Source organism: Diuraphis noxia, unplaced genomic scaffold, assembly GCF_037042655.1.
Source record: "Diuraphis noxia isolate RWA-SAM2 unplaced genomic scaffold, SU_Dnox_SAM2 contig0001, whole genome shotgun sequence".
Taxonomy (NCBI): Eukaryota; Metazoa; Arthropoda; class Insecta; order Hemiptera; family Aphididae; genus Diuraphis; species Diuraphis noxia.
This window is the reverse complement of record NW_028301711.1, coordinates 95,304,789-95,329,152: the sequence shown is the minus strand read 5'-3', so window position 1 is coordinate 95,329,152 and position 24,364 is coordinate 95,304,789. Positions and strand designations below refer to the sequence as shown.

Genomic DNA, 24,364 nt, shown 5'->3' with positions numbered 1-24,364 from the left:
AACAATGACGTCAGATGTACCATACAGGTACAATAAATTGTTTGTGTCCACTACCTACTACTATTATAATGAACGTTTCCAGTCATGTCCCACATCACTGTTTTCAAGTTCACTGGGCTAGCACCAGTAGCACCCCTCAGTGTTCAAAAAGTGGTCAAACAGACTGGTTGTGTGCGTGTGTATTAATAATAAAACATATTATTATTTAACTATATCGATTAATAATTGTTTATAAATTTTCCTCGAATATTGTTATACATACATATATTTATATCCAGACAAAATGACCGAGTTACCATTGCTGATGTTTTTTATACTGACTCTCATTTGTGTGGTAATTTAATTTTTTATACAAATATATTTACTCGTTTCATTGTTATAACGATTAACGTTAGTAATATACAAGGTTTGCATATTATTACATTTTTAAGGCGAATATATTTGCTTCGTTTTTACTTAGTTGGAAACGCATTGTTCCATTTTTTATTGTATTATTTACATTAAAACTATTAAATAAGATATGACTTGAAGGCGTTTGCAATCAACCTAGGTACATTGCTAAAAATCGGCAATGTTTTTTTTTTTTTTTTTATTGATTTCATGAAAAACTTTATTAAACATGGCCATTGATTATAATTTATAATATATAATGATGTAGGTCCTATATATAAAATGATTAATGTTTAATTATATAACCTCATGCCTACCAGTAATTTCGAAAACATTTTTTTATTTGTCTTGTGCAGTAAAAACTCAATCATATAGGAGCAGGATGATAATTACCATTAGTAATTTTTGTATTTTTAACCACTTCAATGAAGCTTTTCTTACTAAAAATGTGTTTAGTAAAATATTAATATAAATAAATAATTTTTATTTTCCATATTTTTATATTAAAGAAGACGTCTTAACCACATGTGCCATTTCCGTAAAACTAGGTAACGCATAAGATCTCAACATATACGTTCAGCAGTTCCAGTTTTGTATCGTTAGCATAAATATTAGAGTGATACCAGACTGAGCTACTCTTCATTTTTTCTTCAAATTATAGCGTACCCCTTTATTATATTCATCAAGGAATAGGGTTACCATTAAATTGATTTGCTTAATTGTTAAACTTCATTTAGAGTCCACCTTTATTTATTTTTCCAATTCAACCACTGAGTGCGTACCTAAAATAGCAAATTTTACGCTCAGAAGATCACGTTTATCTCAATTAGTTTAAAATTTAGAGTGAATTGATCTTAATAAAAATAATGGTAAGATTATTATCTAGGGCATCGTGTGGGCTTTTTATTATATTTTAATTTAAAAAAAAATTAAAAGGACGTCTAACCCACATGTGTTGTCTCTGTCTTACACAAATACGACATAGGAAATGTTCGTTCGCTATTTTTAATAGGGTATTGTCAGTTTTGATATTAGAGTGAATCCATCTATTATCAAACTTTTAGGTAGCAACATTATCTGTGTTCTCTTGTTGGATTTTTACGATATTTTAAAATGTTCATAACTCACTTAAAAATTAAAATATCGTAAAAACCAACGAGAGAACACAGAAAATGTTGCTAGACATGTAGTACCTACATTTCCTATGTCGTACGTGTGTAAGACGATGACGACACGTGCGGGTGCAATGTCCTCTTAAGGGAAAACGGGAATTTTTATGTAAAATAAATTTTTGGAAAAGTCGAATATTGATATTGGTGTAATTGTAAAACAAATTACCGTATATACATGCAATTTTCACTGAATGTTAATACTAAAATTTCGTATGCATGATAAAATTTTCAAAATATTTCAAATATTTTTAAGTTATTTGTAGGCATTTGAAATTTTAGTCGTTTTAGTTTTTTTTTATAAATGACAACACAATTTTATTCATTAGTAAAAAAGCTTCAAAATTTAATACAAGGTTCCTAATATATATGAATATTATTATATATTATCAGTTATCACAATGGTAGTTAAAAGTTTTTAAAAATACATAGTTACAATCTTAATTAAAAAGCACTAAAGTTCAAATTTTGACAAAATATATAAAAATCACGAAAATTTGCAATTGATTTTGAATTAGAAATTCATAAAAATTTATCTTTTTTAAATCTAAGATTGGAAAATTTAATGCAAGATTCTGGGTTTGTCTAATTTCATAAAATAAAAAATGTTTACTGGAAAGTCAAATTATATTTTTATGAGAATTTGAATTACAGCATTGGATATTCGCTCAATTTCTCTTGAACCTATATTCGTATTTTGTTGTTATTCAAAAACGAATAACTGTAAAAACTTGAATTTTACACTAAATATTTATTTTATCTATTCCTATAATTGATATTATTTTCAAAATATTTGAATAATTTTTAAGTTATTTATAGACATTTGAAATTTTCCGCTTTTGTTCTATAAATGTCGATAAAATTTTATTCAGTGGGTCATAAAACTTTAAAAAAATTTCGCGGGTACTTTTTTTGAGAGTATTGTATTTATAGTTTTATTTATTTAATTAATTTTATTTATAATTTTTAGAGTATACTTTATATTCTAATATTAATATTTAATAGTTATTGCCGTTTATAACTTATGTTAATACTTAATAATAAATTGTATAATATATATTATACTATGAATGACTGGGTAAGTTGGGTACATAATTAATGATTTGATTAATTTGGAATTTATTTTATGGATGGGTAGGTACTACATTTTTTTAAAATAATAGCAATATTATTAATATAGTATAAAATTATAAAATATCCTAGACAAACCATCTCCGATCAGAATCGTTTTTTGTATACAATGATATTATATCATTGAATTCAAATTTAATACCGTCCATTACAGTAACCCACTTGTAGCCTAATGCACAGCGGAGCTACATTAATTTACCAACTTTTTTTATTGGTTATAAATGTTTGAGGTTAAAAACTTTACAACATTTTTTTGAGATTTAGGGTGCTTAGTCTTTCAAAAAATACTGAACATTTTTCAAAGCTCTTCACTTCTTATTTTGTAAAGACATATTTAAACCCCCAAATGGATAGAAGAATTTAACTAATAATTAATAAACTATAATCATTATTTTAGTTAATAAAATTAGTTCTTATGAATATGAAGTTGTTAATTGCATTTAAAAATAATAGAAAATAGAACTTTAGTCTCCTATGAATTAAAATTTTTTAAATCTCAATGTGATACATAATTAACATTTAATCATAAAATGGGTTTAATGTACTTAAAAATCATCTTGTGTAGGATTATACATATAACTTTTTTTGTTTTTAATAATTCTGTTAATATACCATTCATCTATATGCAGATGTAACAACTAACTAGTAGTTCATAATATTATTAAATAATATTAAATTTAAAAAGATAATGAAATCAAATGATAATTTAAATGGTTTTGTGAAGGACAAACTTACGGAATCGTCCTTTACCAACTTTCATAATATCTATTTTAAATAAATTTACCTAATACCTAAGCTATTTATTAATTTTTTTGTACTTTTTCATTTATTTATAACAAAAACAAATTTTTATGTTAAAAATTTTAAAAACCTACGCAACACATTAGATATTTTCTAAGAGATTGACAAGTTGTACATAAGTTCAGTTGTAAATACTGAACCTAGGTACTTACTTGTAACGTCATCCTGCTCGAATCAGTTTTTTTACGTATAATCTTGTTATTATTACGCAACGGCAACAACCATGGTTGGTTGTTGCCGTTGTTGGTATTGATACATGATGACTCTTAATAATTTATACATTTTAAATTAGTGGGTACCTATATAAATATACTTAAATTAAAGTCAAAGATCATTATTTTAAATTGTCTATATTAAACAACTTAGCAAGTGTAAGAGGTCCTTTTTAGTTAAATTATTTAAATTTTATAGTTTCAGTCGCCCAATTCCAAAGCAGAACACACTTTCATATCACATAATATTTCCCAACAGGTAGAATATTTATCGTCTTCTACTAAGAATGGGTCCGAAGTAACAAGATTAATTAATCAAGATAACACGACTAAAACCATGACTTTAAGTTATGAGGAAGATCAAAAGTAAGTTAACAGACAATTTATATTTAAGTTCCCTACTTTATAATATAAGTATTGAAGTATCTAAAATACTGGATTACTCCAGTAAACTACCGAATTACAAATATTCGTCGAGTCGTGGGAATGTACCAACGAACATCTATTATGGGAATTAAATTATCTTTGACTCGTGTTACTTTTACTGACAATCCTCGGGAAGGAGGAGAATAACGAATAACGAATACCGAATACCGAATATTCGTACAAGTACTCCATTCCCACTACTCGACGAGTAACCACGAATACCAAATATTCGTCAAATACACGAATCGTGGGATCCCGCCTTAAGATAGGTACCTACTATTCGATTGTAGATCACAACAGTAGATATCACGTGGCCGTTCGATCGATAACTGTACTTTCTTTAGTAACATTTCTTAAAAATATGAGTTCATTTTAACTAAATTGGGTCCAAAAACGCCCTAATGACGATGATGATGGTGATTTTTTTACAATTAAAAAAAAGTGTGTTAAAACCAGTGGTCGGGACGCTACTGTTTTTTTTTGTAGCACGCTAACGCTACTGCTACTCTACTAAAAAAAGTAGCTCTTTCGCGATAAAGCTTCTTTTTTTTAATGTAGAGCGCTATTTCTAACTTTTAAATGAAGCACACTAAATTTTCGCTACATTTTTGAAAATTTTCCTATTTATTTACCTATTTCATGTATTTTTGTACACAACTTACAAAACTCAAAACAAAAAAACATTTTATTGAAAATTGCCAATTGTAGTTTGTACTGATTTGAAATTTGGTCACTGGGAAGGAAGATTTGAGAAGGTAAGGTGTTTAGTGATTACTGATAACAAACAATTGTGGTGTGTTAAACATTTAAAAAAAAAAGATTATTGCAAACATGGATCTATTACATTTTTATCTATGCATAGACATAACAAATTAACAAAACAATATCTCTTTAAATTAATAAAACAAAAAAGTAAAATACAACCAGTCTACATAATAGTATTTTAATTATCATGAAATAGATTGGAAATAGCGATAAAATAATGACAATTTTCAATACGCTAACCATAAACTTGTAGCGCGCTATAGAATTTCGCTACATCGTGTACCTATATTGTAGCTACGCTATGTTAATTTCTACAAATAACGTAGCGTGCTACTGTAGCGTCGCTACAATTAGCGCGCTACTCCCGACTACTGGTTAAAATAAAACTGTGTATAACTAAGAAACGACAGGAAATGTGGAAAATACAGGAATAGAAAACGAGAAAAAACAAGCGAAATACCCGATTGTTGGAATATAGGTCAGTACGAAAATTTTAAATTTTCAAATGACTGGTTAATAGTTAAAAATAAATCATTAGGTTGTTTAGTGTATAAGAGCATGACTAATTTAAGATTATCATTTGATCAAAATTTACATCTTTCAAAACCATGGCAAGATTGTTATTATTTCAAATGGTAATAATAAAGTGACTCAAAATAAATCTCAAGTTTGAGAAAAAAGATATTTGTTGCTTACATACCTACCTATCTATTTTGTCATGCACCTACAGTGAACGCGTCATGACTTTTACACTACGCGTGCCAAGCTAGTGCTTGCATTTTTATTTGATGTACCTATATCACGTAATAGGTATCTTCACAAGACTAGTTTCAAATTATTAAAAAAATTATTTCTAATCAGTGAAAATAATTTATCAACATTTATTTATAAAATAAATGTACAACGAACTGGATTTACTATCTTAATTACTGGCAAATGTCGCCAAAGTTCTTTTTCTTATCTTATCTGTCTACAAACAGGTATTTAATAATATCGAAAATATTGTTTCGATTTTCAAATAACATTAAGTTGAATGTAGTTCAAACTTCGTCAAAAACAGATTATTCGAAAATTTAAATTTCTACATAGGTACTATAACTTTGCCAATTTTGCAGTTATAAAAAAACTGTTTAAAAAAAAATTCTCCACCCGAATCTGTAGAAAAAAAACGGTGTTGCCATTTAAAAAAAAGTAAGTTGTATTGCGCATGCGCGCACTGATAAAGTTAAAAATTTGAAATTTATCTGAAATTGTGTATTTCGGTACTCCCTTTCTTTTCCCGAAAACCCCATTTGAATACAAGGTCAACCAACTGAAATATTTCGTGGTACCTCTTAGCGTGAACATACTGTATATATATACAGGGTGTTCCGCAGAGATCTGAAATTCTGACAAATTAAATAACTTTTGTTCTAATCAATATTTTTAAAAAATTTCTTTTAAATATAATTTATAGATACTTGCGCTACATTTTTATTTTTTATTTTTTAATACTGAAAATAAAAACCAAAAAATTGATAAAATTTTTTTTCGAAATATTCAATATAGACAATTTGTAAATCTGATTTTTAGAAAAATGTATTTGGTAAAAACACTTATTTAAGTCAAATGGCTGATTTTTTACAATTTGTTTAAATATCAATGTTTTCGTTAAGTAAATTACGATCTAGTTTATGTTAGAAACCTTGTAATTTCAAATAATAATAAAGTTTTTTAAAAATATTTTATAAGAATATTTGAAATAAGTGCATGTTAAAATCTAATTATTTTTTTCATTGTATTTATTTTAATAATAGGTATGTGATGTATAAACTATAAATTACTATAATTTAAACGAAAATATTGATATTTAAAAAAATTGTAAAAAATCAGCCTTTTGACTTAAATAAGTGTTTTTACCATATACATTTTTCTGAAAATCAAATTTACAAATTGGCTATATGTATTGAATATTTCGAAAAAAATGTATCAATTTTTTAGTTTTTTATTTTCAGTATTAAAAAATAAAAAATGTATTCTAAAAATGTAGCGCAAGTGTCTATGGATTATATTTAAAAGAAATTTTTAAAAAATATTGATTAGAACAAAAGTTATTTAATTTGTCAGAATTTCTGATCTCTGTGGGACACCCTGTATATTAAAACCCGCAATATTATTAACGACACAATTTTGAATTGACAGCACATATTATAATTTATAATATTAATTTATATGCGGGTATAACAAACTCTTACAGTATACAATCCTATTTAAATTAAATAAAAAAGTTTAAAGAAATGTGATGTCATCTTATTGTTATAATACTTATAGAGTTGTGCTAATATATATTATATAGTAATAAATATTGTGCTCATGAAAAATACAAATATGGAACAAGTGCAGAACAGATTTTAGACTTTTTATTTTTAGTTAAAATACAGTTTACCTGTTGAACCTATTAGTATAAAAATATGTTAAATTTCATTGCAATCCACTGATTTTTAAAGTTATATATTTTTAGAAATCATCCTGTTATTGGTATTGAAAACACAAAAGTTATGGTTTTACAAACAGCTAACTTGACAAACTCTTCATCAACTGTTTTTCCGAGTTCAATTGATAAGAAATTTGAAATCAACAATTTTATACCTGAACAAAACGCAATTGAGAAATGCTCGTTGAATGAAAGTTTTTGCATAAAAGTTGATAATTATCCAAGGTACCTAAATACCAAATAAAATTACAAACCTAAAACCAAATCTATTTTAAATTACTTATTATTTTTTTTTTTTATTATTAGAGAAGATTTATCAAATCTTTTTAGAACGAGCAAGTTTTCGTCAAATCCTTATTATGATGTAGATGTTATAAATGAGGTATAAATAATATTTTAAATTATGATATATTAAATTTAACTTTTAAATTATATAAACGCATTTATATTTTAGATAAATGATATTGAAAAAAGAACATCAGATGATCTACTTCAATCATTCTGTCAGTCAAGAGTAAGTACCTATTTAGTATCTATCTATAGACATTACTAGTTATTATCACAAGGTATTTTTTAACCATCTTATAACAGAGCAGGTCATGCCATTTAAATCCTACATAAGAGGCTACTTATACATTTTTTTATTTTATTTTACAGTCCGCAAACAATTAAAGTTCCAACTCGTTTATGGAATAATTTTCTTGTTCCTTACATTGTTTATCTATGTTATAGTCGTATAGACAACTATGTTATCATAAATTATAGTTAAAAATTGCGGTTTTTCATGACTTTTGAGTTTTAACACTATGACACCTTATTTTAAATGCTGCCATTAGGTATTTTTCGGTGCTTTTGATTTGAGCACCAGTTTCGTGGGTAAACAAAAAAATCGTTATGAGTTTCAGTATGATGTAGGTATAGAACTATAACTTAATACTTGAATACACTTTCCATTTATCGGAGTACGTTGCTATACCAAGCGAACTTTTTGATTTCACTTTTAATTGTCACGCTTTCCAGCTGTAAAATTATATTTTTAAATATTATTATATTTACGGCAACAAAGATCAAAAACTACGGTTAGGGCTACCTATGTTGAAATCTTAGGAACTCTATATCTCCTCACGTCTTGAAATATCGATTTGTTAATTTGAACTATGAAATTTGGGTAACCCTTAATATGTCGGTTCTCAATCATCGAAACACTACATAATATATTAGGTTAGGAAATTGTGTAATTATTGCTTTAGTCCATTTTATTTCTGATTTATTTGTGTATATTTATACGTCATAGGTTATAGAATATAACAACATTTTTCTATGTATGAAAAGGGTTTCCTAAAGTCGAGATTTTAAATATTATATTTGTATATATATTATATCATAAACATAACTTTTTTTTTTTTTATTATATATTAGATTAACTAATTTTTATTTAACTTAATATATTTTCTAGACAGCAGTTATATATCCGGAAGCAGGCCTTACATTCAACAACGAATGGCGTTATATTATACAAAATCCAACAAATGACAATTCCAGCATTAAACAAGGAATTTTAGTAGAGAAATGTGTGTAAGTATCAAAATAACAATGTTTAAGATTTCAAACTAATGTGATACATATTTGTAGCGATACTAGAGTTCCGTGCACTTTTGATTCTTCATTACCATTAGGATACGTTTCAACATGTATACAAAAATATCTCTACAAAAGATTGATAACCATTGGAGGAAAAAATGAATTTTATTATGATACTTTTAAAATGCCATCTTGTTGTCAGTGCATGTATAGTGCAAATGAAGATTGGTAAACTAGAAGAAGTGGAAATTAAAGAAATCGAAGATGTTTACATAAATAATCTGATATCTCAAAAAAGAAACAAAAATATACTGTGCGAGAGAAATTAATATTATATGATAATCAAACAAAAATAAAATTAGGTATACCTAAATATTAACCTTATCAATATAATAATTTTATAACAATGTGTACCACTTATTGAATATTTTATTTATAAAACCATAATGTATAAAATTCAGTTAAAAAACAATATGAACACTGGCTCGTGTGTGAAAACTTCGTGTTTTTAGATCCTAAAAAATGTACTTATTTGAAAATCTCCATATTTATTTTCCTTATAAAACATTTTTGCTAACAATAAGTATAACTTGTAGTTTAGAAAAACATAAAAATTAAATAATTTTAATTATAAATGTGGGTAAATAAATAATAGAATTATAACTCTTAGGTAGGTAGGTAAGTCATAAAAAATAATTTAAAATTTGAACATCATAAATGAAATTGAATAGAACAATAATAATAATTAAAAATGTTACAATTATTTAATTTTCAAAACTAAATTATAAGGTATCGAAGAAAATTATTTTTTCTTGCTTTTAAATTTGCAAAGTCATCAATGAATTTGTCCACATTAATATTTTCTACTTGAAGTCTTTCGATTTTCAGAATAGCGATGTTTGATAACCGGCAGTCTTGGGTAAAATACTTTTTAAAAGTATTTGGAGTAAATACTCGAATATTCATGAAAAATAGTACTCCGAATATGTATTCGAATACATCATACAAATAGTATTCTGAATAAAGTATTTAGAATACTATAAAAATATTCCAAATACTTTTAAAATATTTTTTGTTATAGATATTAATAAAATAATAATTGCTTTTGGGAAATTATAGCTATATGTTTAAATATATAATATATTGTTTGTAAATTAAAATTATAATATACCTAACTATAACTATTTATGATTTACAATATTATATTATAATATTTATAATAATTATCTGCAATTATTATCTTCTATGAATAATATTATTAAAATATAAAATCTTTTACCAGGACAGGCACAGTTGAAAACAATACAATATACTAAATAAGGAATGTAAAAAGTATTTATTTAAACAAAATAACCAGGAAATCGCAAAATATTAATTTTTTTTCCGATAAAACATCATCATATTTTTGTTCGAGTGATGTGATAAATGGCCAGTGTCGGACTGACTCCAAAAGGCCCCATCAGCAATCTCTATAGAAGGCCCCCAAAAACCATTTTTTAGATTAAAGTTTAATCTAATACATATAATTATACATACATACATATATTTGGGACCTTTAATTAAATTAATGTTTTAAAGCTATTAAAAATGCTTTTGTTAAAATTATTTTTTTACTACTTACAAATCTTACCATCTACTTATGTTAAACCATACGTAATTAGTTACTATCTCACATAAATTGACAATAGAACAAACAAGATAGCATTATATTATATCCTTTATTATAAGACTTTAGTTTAATACATATTTTATTTTTTAATATAATTTTGAAGAAAAACAAGTCAAATTTTGTCAAATTTTGTCATATATCCTTTTAATAAAAAATCCAACCTACATCACATAAGTATAGTTATAACAAAATTTCAAAATATAATAATTATACAATACAAACAATTTTGGATTACTAAATATAATTATAAACTTATTTTAAAACAATATTCTAGTTAGTTCTGTTGAACTTTTAGCAACATTATTGATAACCATATCTTTATCAACAATAAAATCTCTTTAAATATTAATAAGTAATAATGTTTCCATAATATCTTGTGAAATTAAAGATCTTAATTTGGTTTTTATATTTTTTAATTTTGAAAATATGCGTTCACATGTCACTTGAGTACATGGCAATGTCAACACAAATTTATAAGCATAGTAAATATTATTGAAACTACATGATTGTTGAACCATATCATATAAAATATTAAAAGCACATCTTAAACAATTATTAAAAACTTTACAATCTAATGATTCTTTAGTAGATTGTTCTCTTTCAGAATCGGATCCATAGTCATGGTATTGATCATCGGTATCAGACATTTTTTCATTAAAAGTTTTAGTTATAGCATCAAATTGAATAGCAAATTGGTGTAATTCTGAAGCTAAAATGTGTACTTCTATATTAGTTAATTCACCAAGTTTAACCAGGGAATTATCAGGCAAACCATTTTTAATAGATTTAAAATTTTTAGGATCTAAACAGATACAATCTTTAAGTAACTCCGAGTTACTGATGAATCTCTTTTCTATACTAGATGTCATAACATCTAATATATAGTTATATGTTTCAACTTTAAATCGGTTTTCTGTTGAAAGAGAAGGTCTCTCATCAGCTGCTAGTTCTCCTGGCATTTTTTTTTTTTTAGCTACTCTAACTTTCTCTAAACATTTTTTACTAAAATCATCTTTTATCATAAAATCATCACCATTTAATTCCAATGCATTGTTAATTTTTTGTATAAAATTATGGACATCAGAATGAAGTTTATTAAATTTTTGATCGGAATTTTTTGAATTCTTCTTTTTGTTTTGCTTTCCTTTTATCAGCACCACACTGATATTTTCTTTTATGCATTACAATATATCAAATTAATAAATAATAAATAAACAATTAACATTAAAATAAAACACAATTTATTTAAATAAAATGTAGACACTGGCTTCAATTATTATAAATTATTACGATGCGCATCTAATAACTAATCGTGTTATACTGACAAAATAATATTTTGATGCAACGATTTTGCTAATTTTAGTGTTAATCACCCAAATATACCATAGACAAGCAATACGTATATTTTTTATCTGTAATAAGTGTTCAGAATTTCCAAAAATAGAACCATGTATTCTACTAATACTAATTCAATTCTGACCGTAGGTACGCCACTTGCAGGCGGCCAACCAATAACAAATTTATTAATAGTACTTAAATAGTAAATAACTAAATAATAATAGGTACTATTGGGAAGTCGAAATTGTACTGGTTTTATCTACTATTTACTATTATACCAATATAGTAATATGTTACCAGCTATATTAGTAATATTATTTAAAATAATATAAAAATAGTAAAAGTATTTTTTGATCCCTTTTGCATTTGTATTTCCTAAATTATTATGAAATCTAAAACAAAAATGTAATAAAATAATAAATCGACAAGCCAAGGGCCCCGAACCCCCGACTAGTTGAGGGCCCCGTCAGCAATCGCTGATCAGCGGTCCGGGCCAGTCCGAGCCTGTAAATGGCAATAAGTAACCAAAATACATATGTTTTTACCCTTGTAATACATCTAGACACACACACACATGCAGAGGCTCCATTACTAGTAAATACTCGTCCAAAAATTATATATCAGCTTTAGAAACACGGTTAACTTTAATAGCATCACATATCTTATAAAGTTTAGAAGGGCTCATTTTAAAATGAATTATAAGAAATTTCATAGCATCAAACCAGGGATTCTAACGGGTATCATAAGGAATTTTTAAGTATTTAACCAAATTGGTTTTAACTATGTCGGCCATTTGACTTGAACGGTTTTGTTTGTTCCAAATAGCTTGACATTTTGCAAATGTAGATACTAAAATAATAAAATCCTAAAAAATATATATTGTTATACTATTAAAGTATTCCGAATATAGTACTTTTCCTAAAAGTATTTTATGCAGTATTCAGAATACCTAAAAAGTATTCCGAATACTACCCAAGACTGATAACCGGTCTTGACCTATAGAGTTGCGCAAATAGTTTTTAATAAGTTTTAACTTCGAGAATAATCTTTCTGCTGAAGCAAATGTTACTGGTATAGCTATAAAAATAATTATACCAGAAAAACATCTGGAATTATGGAAGTTAAGTCATATTTGATAATGTTTTCTCCTAAATTTTTAACATTCATTTTTTGTAGTGAGTTTTCCTCATAAGTTGATGATAAATATGTTTTTAAAGAGATAATTTGTCTTGTAAAATCTGAACTTGTATCATCTTTGTGTTTAATGGTAAAGACATAAGCTGATTTTATTAAAAGTTCTTCAGATATTTCTACTAATATTTGAGGCATAAGTATACTAAAATCTTCACAAACCATTTGCATTCCTTTAAACCTTTCTCTAAGTTGCATCAATGTTGTATCGATTACTGGGTAAAATACATTTGACCTAAAATTATCTTCCATTACTGTAAGTCGATTATCACTATCTACTTCGTCAAAATGCCTTACAACAAATCTTTGACGCTTTTTATCAAATTTAAATGGTATATTCCATGCGCCACCGAAACGCGACATAGTACGGTACGTAGACGTCATCGAGTATTTTTATATGATTTATCTAAATAATGTGAATAATGTATATACTATATCTATAATTTCTTTATTGAATGTCAATAGAATTTTTTTCTTAAATAAAAATTGATGATATTTGCTATTTTAAATCTTAAGAAGAATTAAATTTTATGTTTGAGAGACCTGAATGGACCCCTAAAAATGTTCTCCGGCCCTGGTCCCGCATGTTGCACTCACTTAACACCCCGGTCTTTACGGCACTGAATAGAAACTGGAATACAGTTTCTTTTAGTTGATTTTTTTTTTGTTAAGACATTAATTTTTATTTACCTATTAAATTAATCTCTATATGATATTAGAAAACTATCAAATTTAACTAATTTGTCAAACTTTATAAGGGAATAAATACTCTACATATCATATCACATTATCACTTACTATAAAAAATTATTTCTTATATAGATTATAATAATAGAATATGCATACCTAATTATTCATCTTCTAGGTCTTCTTATGATTTATTTTTCTTTGGCTTTCTGCAGGTCTTTCAGGCCCATTGCCGCAACAACTATTTGCTTCCACTTTTTTCTATCTTTTGCCGTTTCTTCCCCATTCCATACTTCTAGCATCTTCAAGTTTTCTTTTTTTCTAACTATTCATCTTTTTCTTGGTCGTTCTTTGAGTCACTTTGTGTTCAGTTTCCATGAAATCAATTGTAAAATTAGACCTTTTGATCGCTATACACGTCCGGCCCATTCTATTCGCATGCTTTTCAGTGTCCCAGTAATACTAGGTTAGTTATATAGATCTTCTAAGTTTTTATTGCTCCGTACTTCATAATCTCCATCATTGTTTCTGACTGGGTCAAATATCATACACAATATCTTTCTCTCAAATACTTCTTTTAAAAACTTTTTTTCATTAGCTTTTGTTGTCGCCCAGGTATTGCTTGCATATAGAGCTCTTGGTTTAACTAGGACTTTATATAAGGTTGATTTGGATTTTCTTGATAATAATTCAGACTTAAACAATGGTAGCAGTCCATAGTAACACTTGTTTGCTGCAATAAGTCGTCTTTTAACTTCCTCATAGCTATTTGCATCTTCGTTAACGTTACCGTGCCTAATTATATTAAATTTCTTACCCTTTCAAAAGTATAGTAATTTACCATTATGGAGTCTGTTTTGTGATTTTGTCTAGACACTATCATATATTTTGTTTTGTCTTATTTATTTTCAGGCCAATATTTGTTCCCTGCTTCATTAGATATCTGCTGTGTTTTTTATATTATTATCTTTTTCAGCTAATAAGATTATATCAACCACATAAGAAACTGCTGTAGATGTTGATTGTCTTTTATTTCTATGTCCTTGGTTTGGGATATAACTGATTCTAGAGCGATGTTGAACAGCGCGTTCAACGGTGATAAAGCATCCACTTGTCTTACACCAGTCGTTACCTGAAACCCTTCTGATAAATCTCTTCCAAAACTGATTTTAGTTTTCGAGTTATATGAACACGCTTTTATTAATCTAGTTAACTTAGCTAGTATTCTTAACTGGCCCATGACTTCCCATAGTTTTTCTCTGTTGATTAATTCGCATGCTGTTTTGAAGTCTACAAACAGCAGATGTATATCTTTATTGAATTTGTGACCCTTCTCAACAACCTGTTTTACTATGTGTATTTTCTTCTAAGAATTTAATCAAATTTAAATTAATATTAAAAAATGAATGTAGGTAAACACTAAAATAATTATTTTGATTGAATTTAGTATCTTGAAATTATATCTACAATATACAAACTACATATTTCATCATCGAACATTTTATATAATATATTTAAGAAAACTAAAATTGGAATAACATTCATATAAGTCCATTCAACTCAACAAAATCATGCTCGATCAAAATTGAGGTAGGTAAGTCTCCACTGTAGGTATATTTGTGTTTAATATTTTCTATCTACTAGCTTGGACGCTTGTTGATACCTTCTCAACCTTTTTACAAAATTTACATGCTTTATATTATTATTTCTTCCTAATCTTATGCTTTATACAATAAGCATTTTGTGTTGGTAGATATGTTGTAGGCACTTATATATAAATACTGACAACTTTTTGAAAAATAAAACCTAATATGATATCTTAGACCTCATTGATATTAATTATTAATAATAATTGATAATAATTATTAATTTTCGTACAAGTAAGTTAATTTTAATTTATTCATAGCATTCAGCAATTATTGTTAGTAGGTTATTAATAGGGTAATTATTAGCTAATAATTAGTAGGGAACGGACTTTTTGTAAATTTATATTTTTATTGTCATGAGATATTTTAAATCTGATAAAAATGTATAAGATTTAGATAATTCTAAACACCTACATCATTTATATTACTTTTACTTAATATTTATATATATGATAGGTAATAATACATTTTTTTAAATAAAATATTTTTTTGTAATTTTTAATGCCAATATATATTTTGGATATTTTATTCCATATTTTAAGAAAAATTGGTGCATATATTGATTTTTTTATTATGATAAAATCCGTTCCCTAATAATTAGTACCTAATTATTGACAACTTTCATACGTATTTTATTCTGGAAAATATAGGTACCTACCTTATGTAAAATTTGTCTAACTTTTACATTATTCATTATGATTTTTCATTTTACATGTATTAATAAATTTAGATAGTAATTATGTACATTATATATTATACATATTTCGCATTAACGCTCATATACACTGGTATTCATTTATTTCGCATACAATCTCAACTCAAATATTTTCTTTAAAAAAATTGGTAAAATTAAATTTTTTTTTCTTCGTCAGATCCATTTATTTTCAATTATCATGTCAACTCGTCCTGATCGAGATAATTTTTTCAAGTCACACATCTGGTTGTCAAAAACGAATAAAACAAGAAAAAAATAACAAATCATTATTAAACAACGGGGTACTTTTGAAAAATTTCTTTGTAAAATAGAAAAAAAACCCCAACCCGGTTATAAGTAGGATTAAGAGCTGATATTACATCATTAGTTGTAGAATTACTTTCAATTTCACATTTTTCTGACTCGTCTCTATTGTCAAAATCGTCACTGCTCGTATTGATAAAATCTGGATTTGAAAACAAATTGACAATTTATAATACTCTTATAATTTAATAAATAATAAAAGTGGGAATATTATTGTAAAAAAATATTTAGAATATTTTTATTTGTACAGCTAGTTTCCACCATAAGTTATGGTCGAACAAAATTATATTTTATTTCTTTATAGTATTTTTAAGAAAACATGTAAAGTTAGGTTTTTCTTTGAAAAAAAAAAAAACAATTAAACCTACATAATATTTTTAATTGTTAATTTTGAAAATATCTTATAGGTATCTATTGGAAACTCTAATTCATTTAAACCCAACTCTTTATCTAATTATATTCAAATATTAAAAAAAAAATTGTTAAATTTATAGAATAATTATATTGGTTCATCGGTTATTTTTTATCATTAAACAAATACTTTTTTAAAAATGATTCAATTACCTATTCATAAAATGTTTAATATCTTTATTTAAAATGATCTACTATTTAATATATTTGAAATAAACACTGTAGGTATGAATATTTAATTATAATACCTATTATCCCATTTTAGGTCTTCTCTAAGTAATTATAAAATATTTAATTTTTTTTAAATCATACTAGTTCTTATATAGTTGTTTTTTAAAGTTGTATTAATAATCTTTATAAACTTAAAACTACACGATAACATAAGTTAAATGGAATTAATAAAAAAATTATAAAAATACCATTAGAATCATCCATTTTAATTTCCGTTTCAGAATTAGTTTCGGGTTCAATGTACTCAATTGCATTATTTTCGTCATTATTATTCATTTTCAAATTAATATCTTCATTTTTATTAAATAAATTCAAGGAAAAAACAAAAACAAAACAAAAGCTATAACTTACTGCTCGTATAACTATAACCTATCCTACATGCTATATTGCTATACATGGGTATATAATGTAAATACATTTTTAAATAAAATTGTAAAACAAATATTTTTTATTTCAGTTATTACTTACCAATATAAGTATCAGTATGTACTGTAGGCAATATATCTGAGACCACCAAGGTATTTGGTTTCACAAATCGTATAAGAACACAACTAATATTTTGTTTGTTTTTCTTTTTGAACTTTTAGTTTCTGTTTTGCAAATCCTCTTAGAGGAGCCATTTTAAAATTAAGATAAAATGCGTGTTAAATGTTAATACGTTAGTGTACGGCATGCCGCGTGCGCTGAATGCCTGAATGTGAGTGTCCGTCGTCCGACAGACAACCATAATAATAATAATATAATTCTATATAAATTAATACGAGTAATATAATGAATTAATGACAATGCCCTTGCTCAAAAGTATTTTAAAAATAGACAAAAGCATTGACCTATTATAAATGGACTGAGCGTAGAATGAGAAACCGTGGCCAAGAATGAGATAAAAGATGTACTCCTTTTTGGAAGAAAATATTTTTAAAATAAATTTTCTTCCATGCTGAAATGTATGATAAAGAGTGAAACAGTGATAATAGAGACGGTAAAATTGACAACATTTAAATTATCAGTCCAGTTGTAAAAAATAAACAATTTATGAAGATCAACAAGTTGTACTTTTTCATGGAACAAAAGAAATAATTTCTTCTTTTCTTCCAAATAGGAGTATTATTAGCTCTATTTCATACTATACCCAATGTTGTTATACACGAAATATAGGAAACGCTCAGTCCATTTATAATAGGTCAATGCATAAAAGTATTCAATAGTCACTGTCTAGATAAGATAACAATAACATGACATGGTAGTATACTAGTATGGTATTCAGTCGCAATAACGTAATCGATTTGGATGCACGTAGGTTATATTGTTATGTTCCTCACTCGCTTATCTCTAAGTCGTTTTATTTAATACAAATTGTGATTTCATTCGTGTCTACCTAAAAATCGTTTCTACTTATACATATTTAGTGCTAATCAAAATGAGTTGTGTGAAATGTCATGATAATCTAATCAAGGATGATGATCTGCTCTAAGTGTAAAACGAGTGCTCATTACTATTGTCAAGGTATGAATGACCTAAGTTTTGGTAAATTAACAAAAAACACGAAAAGCAAGTGGGTTTGTGTAGATTGCAAATCAGAATGGCGTACCAAAAAAGGAAATCAGAACAATATGAAGAAAATGGTAATATACGACAATTAACGGAATCAGTGCAGTTTATGAGTGAAAATTCGACCAGTTCAATATATCAGTAGGGAAAGTACTTAATGAGATGAAAGAACTCAGTGACCAAAATCATATACTATTTGAAAATAATCAGAAACTGTTAACCGAGGTGCAACAATTAAAAGCAAAAATTTATGAGTTGAACCAGAAGTCATTGGAAAATGCTATTGAAATTGTTTGGCATACCTACAATTCGAACTGAAAATAGAATGTGATATATTGAAAGCATATATAATAACAACTAAACATAAAACTTATATGAAGATAATTGTTTGGCTGCCAGATAACAATGTTAGAAACAAGGGTCATTTGCAAATTAATATTTTGTACACCAGAATTCCTATTTTAAAGACTTCCCAAAATTCCTAAAGAATTCCTAGAGAATTTCAAGACTTCCTTTTACACATTTTGACTTCATTGAGAATTTTATACTTACCTACATAGGTATATAAAATATTTCAAAGTTCTGCAACAACTACTTATTGTACAATTATGGAAAATGTCAAGTTAACTACTATTTCTTTAGGTAGGTACTGTTTATTAATATTTCTTTATGATAAATAAATTTAAGTGAAATAAAAATAATTTTTTTCTTATGAGGTATTATAGTTGTAATATAAAAAAAAAAAAAAAAAAAACAATAAAACAATTACTCTTTGGTAGATTATATGTAGGTACTTCTAATGCAATAGAATGGATAAGGGATAACTAACCATTTGATACACAATAGTATTTAAGCAGGGGTTTAAATAAAACAAAGTGAGCAAAATATTATAATTAATACATTATTTGTTATTTCTTTTGATTTGCTTATACAAATTGTTAATTTTTAAAAAATCAGCTCGCTTTATCTTGAACGGTCCTGGGGGTCTATTTTTGAACTTGATCGAAAATAACGAATGAATTACTCGTAAACGAATTATTCGTTCACTGATATTCGATCAACAATGAAATAAAATTTACAATAAAATTTACTTTTGTCTGACAATGTTCAACTCTTCTATAGTTCTAGGAAAATAAACATGTTTATTGAAAACTAGCGGTTGATTTAGAGCTTCGGTAACTTCTGTTATGCACTGACTAACAGCTGACTGACTCATCGAAGAAGTCGACTTTTCGAAAGACTTCGAAGATTCGAAGACTCTCTATTTTCGCCAATATCTTGCTGGTAAGAACCGCTTGCGTAAAAACGTAATGCAGTCAACACCTATGTTTATGTTCTAATGTTATTGTTTGAATGTGTTATATGACGTCTATAGGTACAAAATTATTATAAATTTTATTTTGATATTTCAAAATACCTTTCGTTCGATAGTAATAGCAGAGCGTCTAGTAGGATGGATCATAAATGGAGATAGTTCATGTATAAGATCTCGGACGTTTTGTTTAGGTAGTCTAAACTTTTTGATGAACTGACGATCATTTAAATCTTAATACATATCGTGAGTTAGTTTGTTTTACACTAAAATAGTTTTATGTATGTATTTAAATAAATAGTTAATACCGTCCAATGCATTTTCAACGATGTAAAATCGTCGATTATCATTCCTTTCGAGTTCCAACTCTTCAAGATTTCTTATCATTTGTAGATGATTTAAATTAAGTAATAAATCCATATTTTTCACTTAATTATTTTATGACATTTAACACTACGAGTTGTGATAAGGAAAAAACGAATAACTAATCTAAAATGCTATTAGATTAATAATGAGCAACCTAATATAGTAATCGAATAATTAGTTTACTTATTCGATTACTAATCATTAGATTGAATTCAAAAATACCATTTTGTATACTTAATCGAATAGATGATCGAAAATGGACGTATTAGATCACTAATACGATTCGATCATGTTCGAAAATCGTAAAAAATAGTAATATTATAAGTTACATCTGTTTTGCTGAAAAGATTTGTTTTTCTTATTAGTTCCTATTTCTTTGAAAATAATGCACTTGAAATAAAGTGAGATAATGCTTTTTTAGAGTTTAAACAGATATTTGAAAAAACTTAACTAAAAATATTGGTAGTTGAGTTCGTAATTGATTATTTTTGAGTTGGTACTCTATTGGTGATTATCGAGAGAATATTATCGAGAATATAATAATATATTATTATTATCTATGTTTTAGAAATATGAGCAAACGTGTGCATTTATTAGTTAGTCTGGATAGAGAAAAATATGAGGGAAAAGTCCCCCTTAATGTTTCATCGCAATGCAAGGAGTTGCAGCCAACTACATCGAGTTCTAGCTTCCCTAAAGTACCTATAAAAGAAAATGAACAAACTGATTACTTTATTTCACCGATTCAAAGTAACGAAAGCGACTATGATGATTCTGATAAAGATCCTAATTTTGAGTTGCCTGCTAATAAAACAAAACCATTTTTACCTTCTATTATTCCTTCGTCCACTTCATCTTCAACTAGCAGTAGCTCTAGCGCTTCGTCAATTAATGACAGCAGCAATTCTAGTTCTGATACTGAAGATGAAAATGTAGATCTTTCTCAAAATCCTGCTATGTCAGAAGTTCATGAACAAGAGCCTATCACAGAAGAGAAAAAGGGAAAGAAGAGAGTCAGAAAACCATCGATGTGGAAAACAAAAGTTGCAAAAGTATTAAGAATTCTGGCAAAGCCTACCACTCTTTATCTAAATCAAAAAAACAAGTTCCGGAAAGAAAAATGCGTCCGCCCTGTGGAAACAATTGTCGGCTGAGTTGAAAAAATAATTTCGATGAACCTACAAGACTTAAACTATTTAATGCATACTGGGAACTAGCTGACCTTCAAAGACAACGAGAGTTTATAGTACGACACGCGCAAGAAATAAAACCAAAATACAGATATTCCAACACACAAAATTTGAGGGCTCTAAATACCTCGTTTTATTTTGAAATTAATGGGTCCAAAATCAGTTTGCAAGACATTTTTCAAATCCACTCTTGATTTGAATGATAGAGTTATTAAAACGGCCCTTTCTAAAAAAACAGAGTTAGGTGTAATAGAAGGCGAATTAAGAGGCAAACATGGCAATCAACTAACTATTGATCTACAAATTAAACAAAGCGTTTTAGATTTTATAAATACTATTCCACGGATTGAATCACACTACCTGAGCGCTCAAACTACAAGAGAATTCATAAGTAGTGATAAATGCCTAGCGGATTTATATCGGGATTATAAATCAACACGCAAAAACAACGGTTTGCCTTTGCCACGGTGTCAACATTTAACAGGATATTCAATACTGATTTCAATATTTCATTTTTCGTTCCAAAAAAAGATCAGTGCGATGTCTGTGAATGTTATAAAAATGTGAACGATGAAGAAAAACGAAAATTATCCCAGAACTATGAACAGCACTTCAAAGAAAAAACTTTGGCAAGGATAGAAAAAGAAAACGACAAACAAAGGACCGATGGTACCAGTTTAGCAGTTTATGACTTGCAAGCTGTTATGCAGGTACCAAAAGGACAAGTATCACTTTTCTTTTATAAGTCAAGGATCAATTGCCTGAACTTTACTGTCAGCGACTTAAGTGTGAAGAACGTTGTTTGCTACTTTTGGGATGAGACCGAAGCCGAGGGGAGCTGTCGAAATAGGAAGCTGTATTCTTAACTATATCAAAGCTCTAATCGACGAGAATCTCGGAAAAGATATTGAAATAATTTTCTACTCGGATAATTGCAGTGGGCAACAAAAAAACAAATATTTGTTGTCTGTTTATGCCTACGCTGTTATAAACATGAGAGTCAAATCGATTACGCATAAATTTCTAAAACGTGGTCATTCCCAAAATGAAGGCGATAATGTCCACAGTGTTTTATCGAAAAGCAAATTAAGAGACACTTAAAATCAATCTCAATCTATACACCTCAAACTTATTCAACTTTAATTCACACGGTCAAAAAAACAGGAAACCCATATAAAGTTATAAAAATGACGCACGAACAATTTTACGACGTCAAAGTTTTGCAAGAATCGTGGGGCAATAATTTCAGTTTAGATGAAGACAATACACAAGTTAAATGGCATGATATCAAAATCCTCAAAGTAGAGAAGGAACACCCCGAGGCATTTTTCTATAAAACATAATTTGAAGATAAAACTTAAAAAAAAACGTATGTGCGCAAGAGAAGAGCGGCAAATCAATCTTTTATTTCTGTTGATTTGACTAGAGCATATTCTGGAAAAATGCCTTTATCTGACGCCAAAAAAGGACATTCAAGAACTAATTAATAAGAATGCTATTCCAAGACAATACTACGAATCGTATTTCAAAAATGTATTAGGAGATGATAAAGAATTTATTTAATAAAATATATTTTTTTTAACATTAAAAATGTACCTAAGTATTATTTTTGTATATAATTCTGATTTTTTTACAAGAAGTTATGTTTTTATTTTATAATATTTGATCAAAAAAGAATGGAAGACTGTTTCTAAATTTGCATAGACTGAATAAAAGTTAAAGATTTAAGTTTATTTGTTGAAAATATGTAAGAATTTTAAGTTTGGTTTGTACAAGAAAATACAAAATTAAAATTGTATTTCTATTAACCCATATATTTTTTTTAATTTTACCACCAACAAATTAAAAAAATGTTTTTATGTACTTTAGTTTAAGTTTTGTTTTATATTTAATTCTGATTTTTTACAAGAAGTAATGTTTTTATTTTATGACATTTGATCAAAAAAGAATGTTAAACTGTTTTTAAACTTGCATAGACTGAATAAAAGCTAAAGATTTAAGTTTATTTGTTGAATATTTGTAAGAATTATAAGTTTATGTTTTGTACAAGATTTTATACAACATTAAAAACGTATTTCTATTAAACCATTGTTTTATAATTGAATCCATAGTTTGAAACGAAATAAGAAACTACACTATTTTTAAATAAAAATTTATACTTTTTGAACAGATAAAAGTGAATCAACTCAAAAAATATCATCAAAACAGTTTCAAGTTGAAATAATGAAAATAATATAACTAAAATATTTCATACAAAACTGCGGCAACTCAAAAATTTAATCCAAATCGGCTTGATTGAAACATTTAATGTTTTAATTATCCAACTGACATGAATATGCGTTGCCTAGTTATAAAAAAATTGTTTACTTAAATTACATTAAAAAACTGACATGACAAACTCTTTTTTGACATTCTTGAAAAAAGCGTTTTTTTGAGTTGTGACTGTTTTGATATAGGTGTGCGATATGTATGTATTATTTTAAGTTGTCTCTGATTCTTTCTACATATTACTAATATAAAATTATTTGTTACATATACATCTATAAACTTCTGTCTTTGTCGGATATCGGTGCAATATACACATATACATATTATACATACTTTATACGTATTTTTAACGTTCGTCGGTATAGCCTTTATCGATACTCATTAAGATATCCGGGATCGTTCTAGAATTTTCTAGACTCCCCGCTCGTCCATTATCTTTACCGGTGTAAGACGGGGTCACTGGCGAGCCGGACATCAGTTGTCGTCCGACAGTTGGACAGTTGTTGACGGATAATTGTCACCCGACAGTAGTAGTTGTCGC

At 27.1% G+C, this 24,364-nt stretch overlaps 1 protein-coding gene and 2 pseudogenes across 1 annotated transcript; 1 reads left to right on the top strand and 2 right to left on the bottom strand.

The window, feature by feature from the left end:
* LOC149062534 (52 kDa repressor of the inhibitor of the protein kinase-like) overlaps positions 1 to 24,364 on the bottom strand; it is a 177,648-nt pseudogene that overhangs the window by 78,236 nt on the left and 75,048 nt on the right.
* LOC107167602 (protein spaetzle-like) lies at positions 162 to 9,357 on the top strand. Its single transcript, XM_015516735.2, has 7 exons — positions 162 to 334; positions 3,903 to 4,069; positions 7,395 to 7,592; positions 7,674 to 7,749; positions 7,822 to 7,881; positions 8,824 to 8,942; positions 9,000 to 9,357. Exons 1-7 carry the CDS (start codon positions 284 to 286, stop codon positions 9,178 to 9,180), a joined length of 852 nt encoding a protein of 283 aa, XP_015372221.2. The 5' UTR covers positions 162 to 283; the 3' UTR covers positions 9,181 to 9,357.
* LOC149062538 (uncharacterized) lies at positions 9,726 to 13,317 on the bottom strand (annotated as a pseudogene).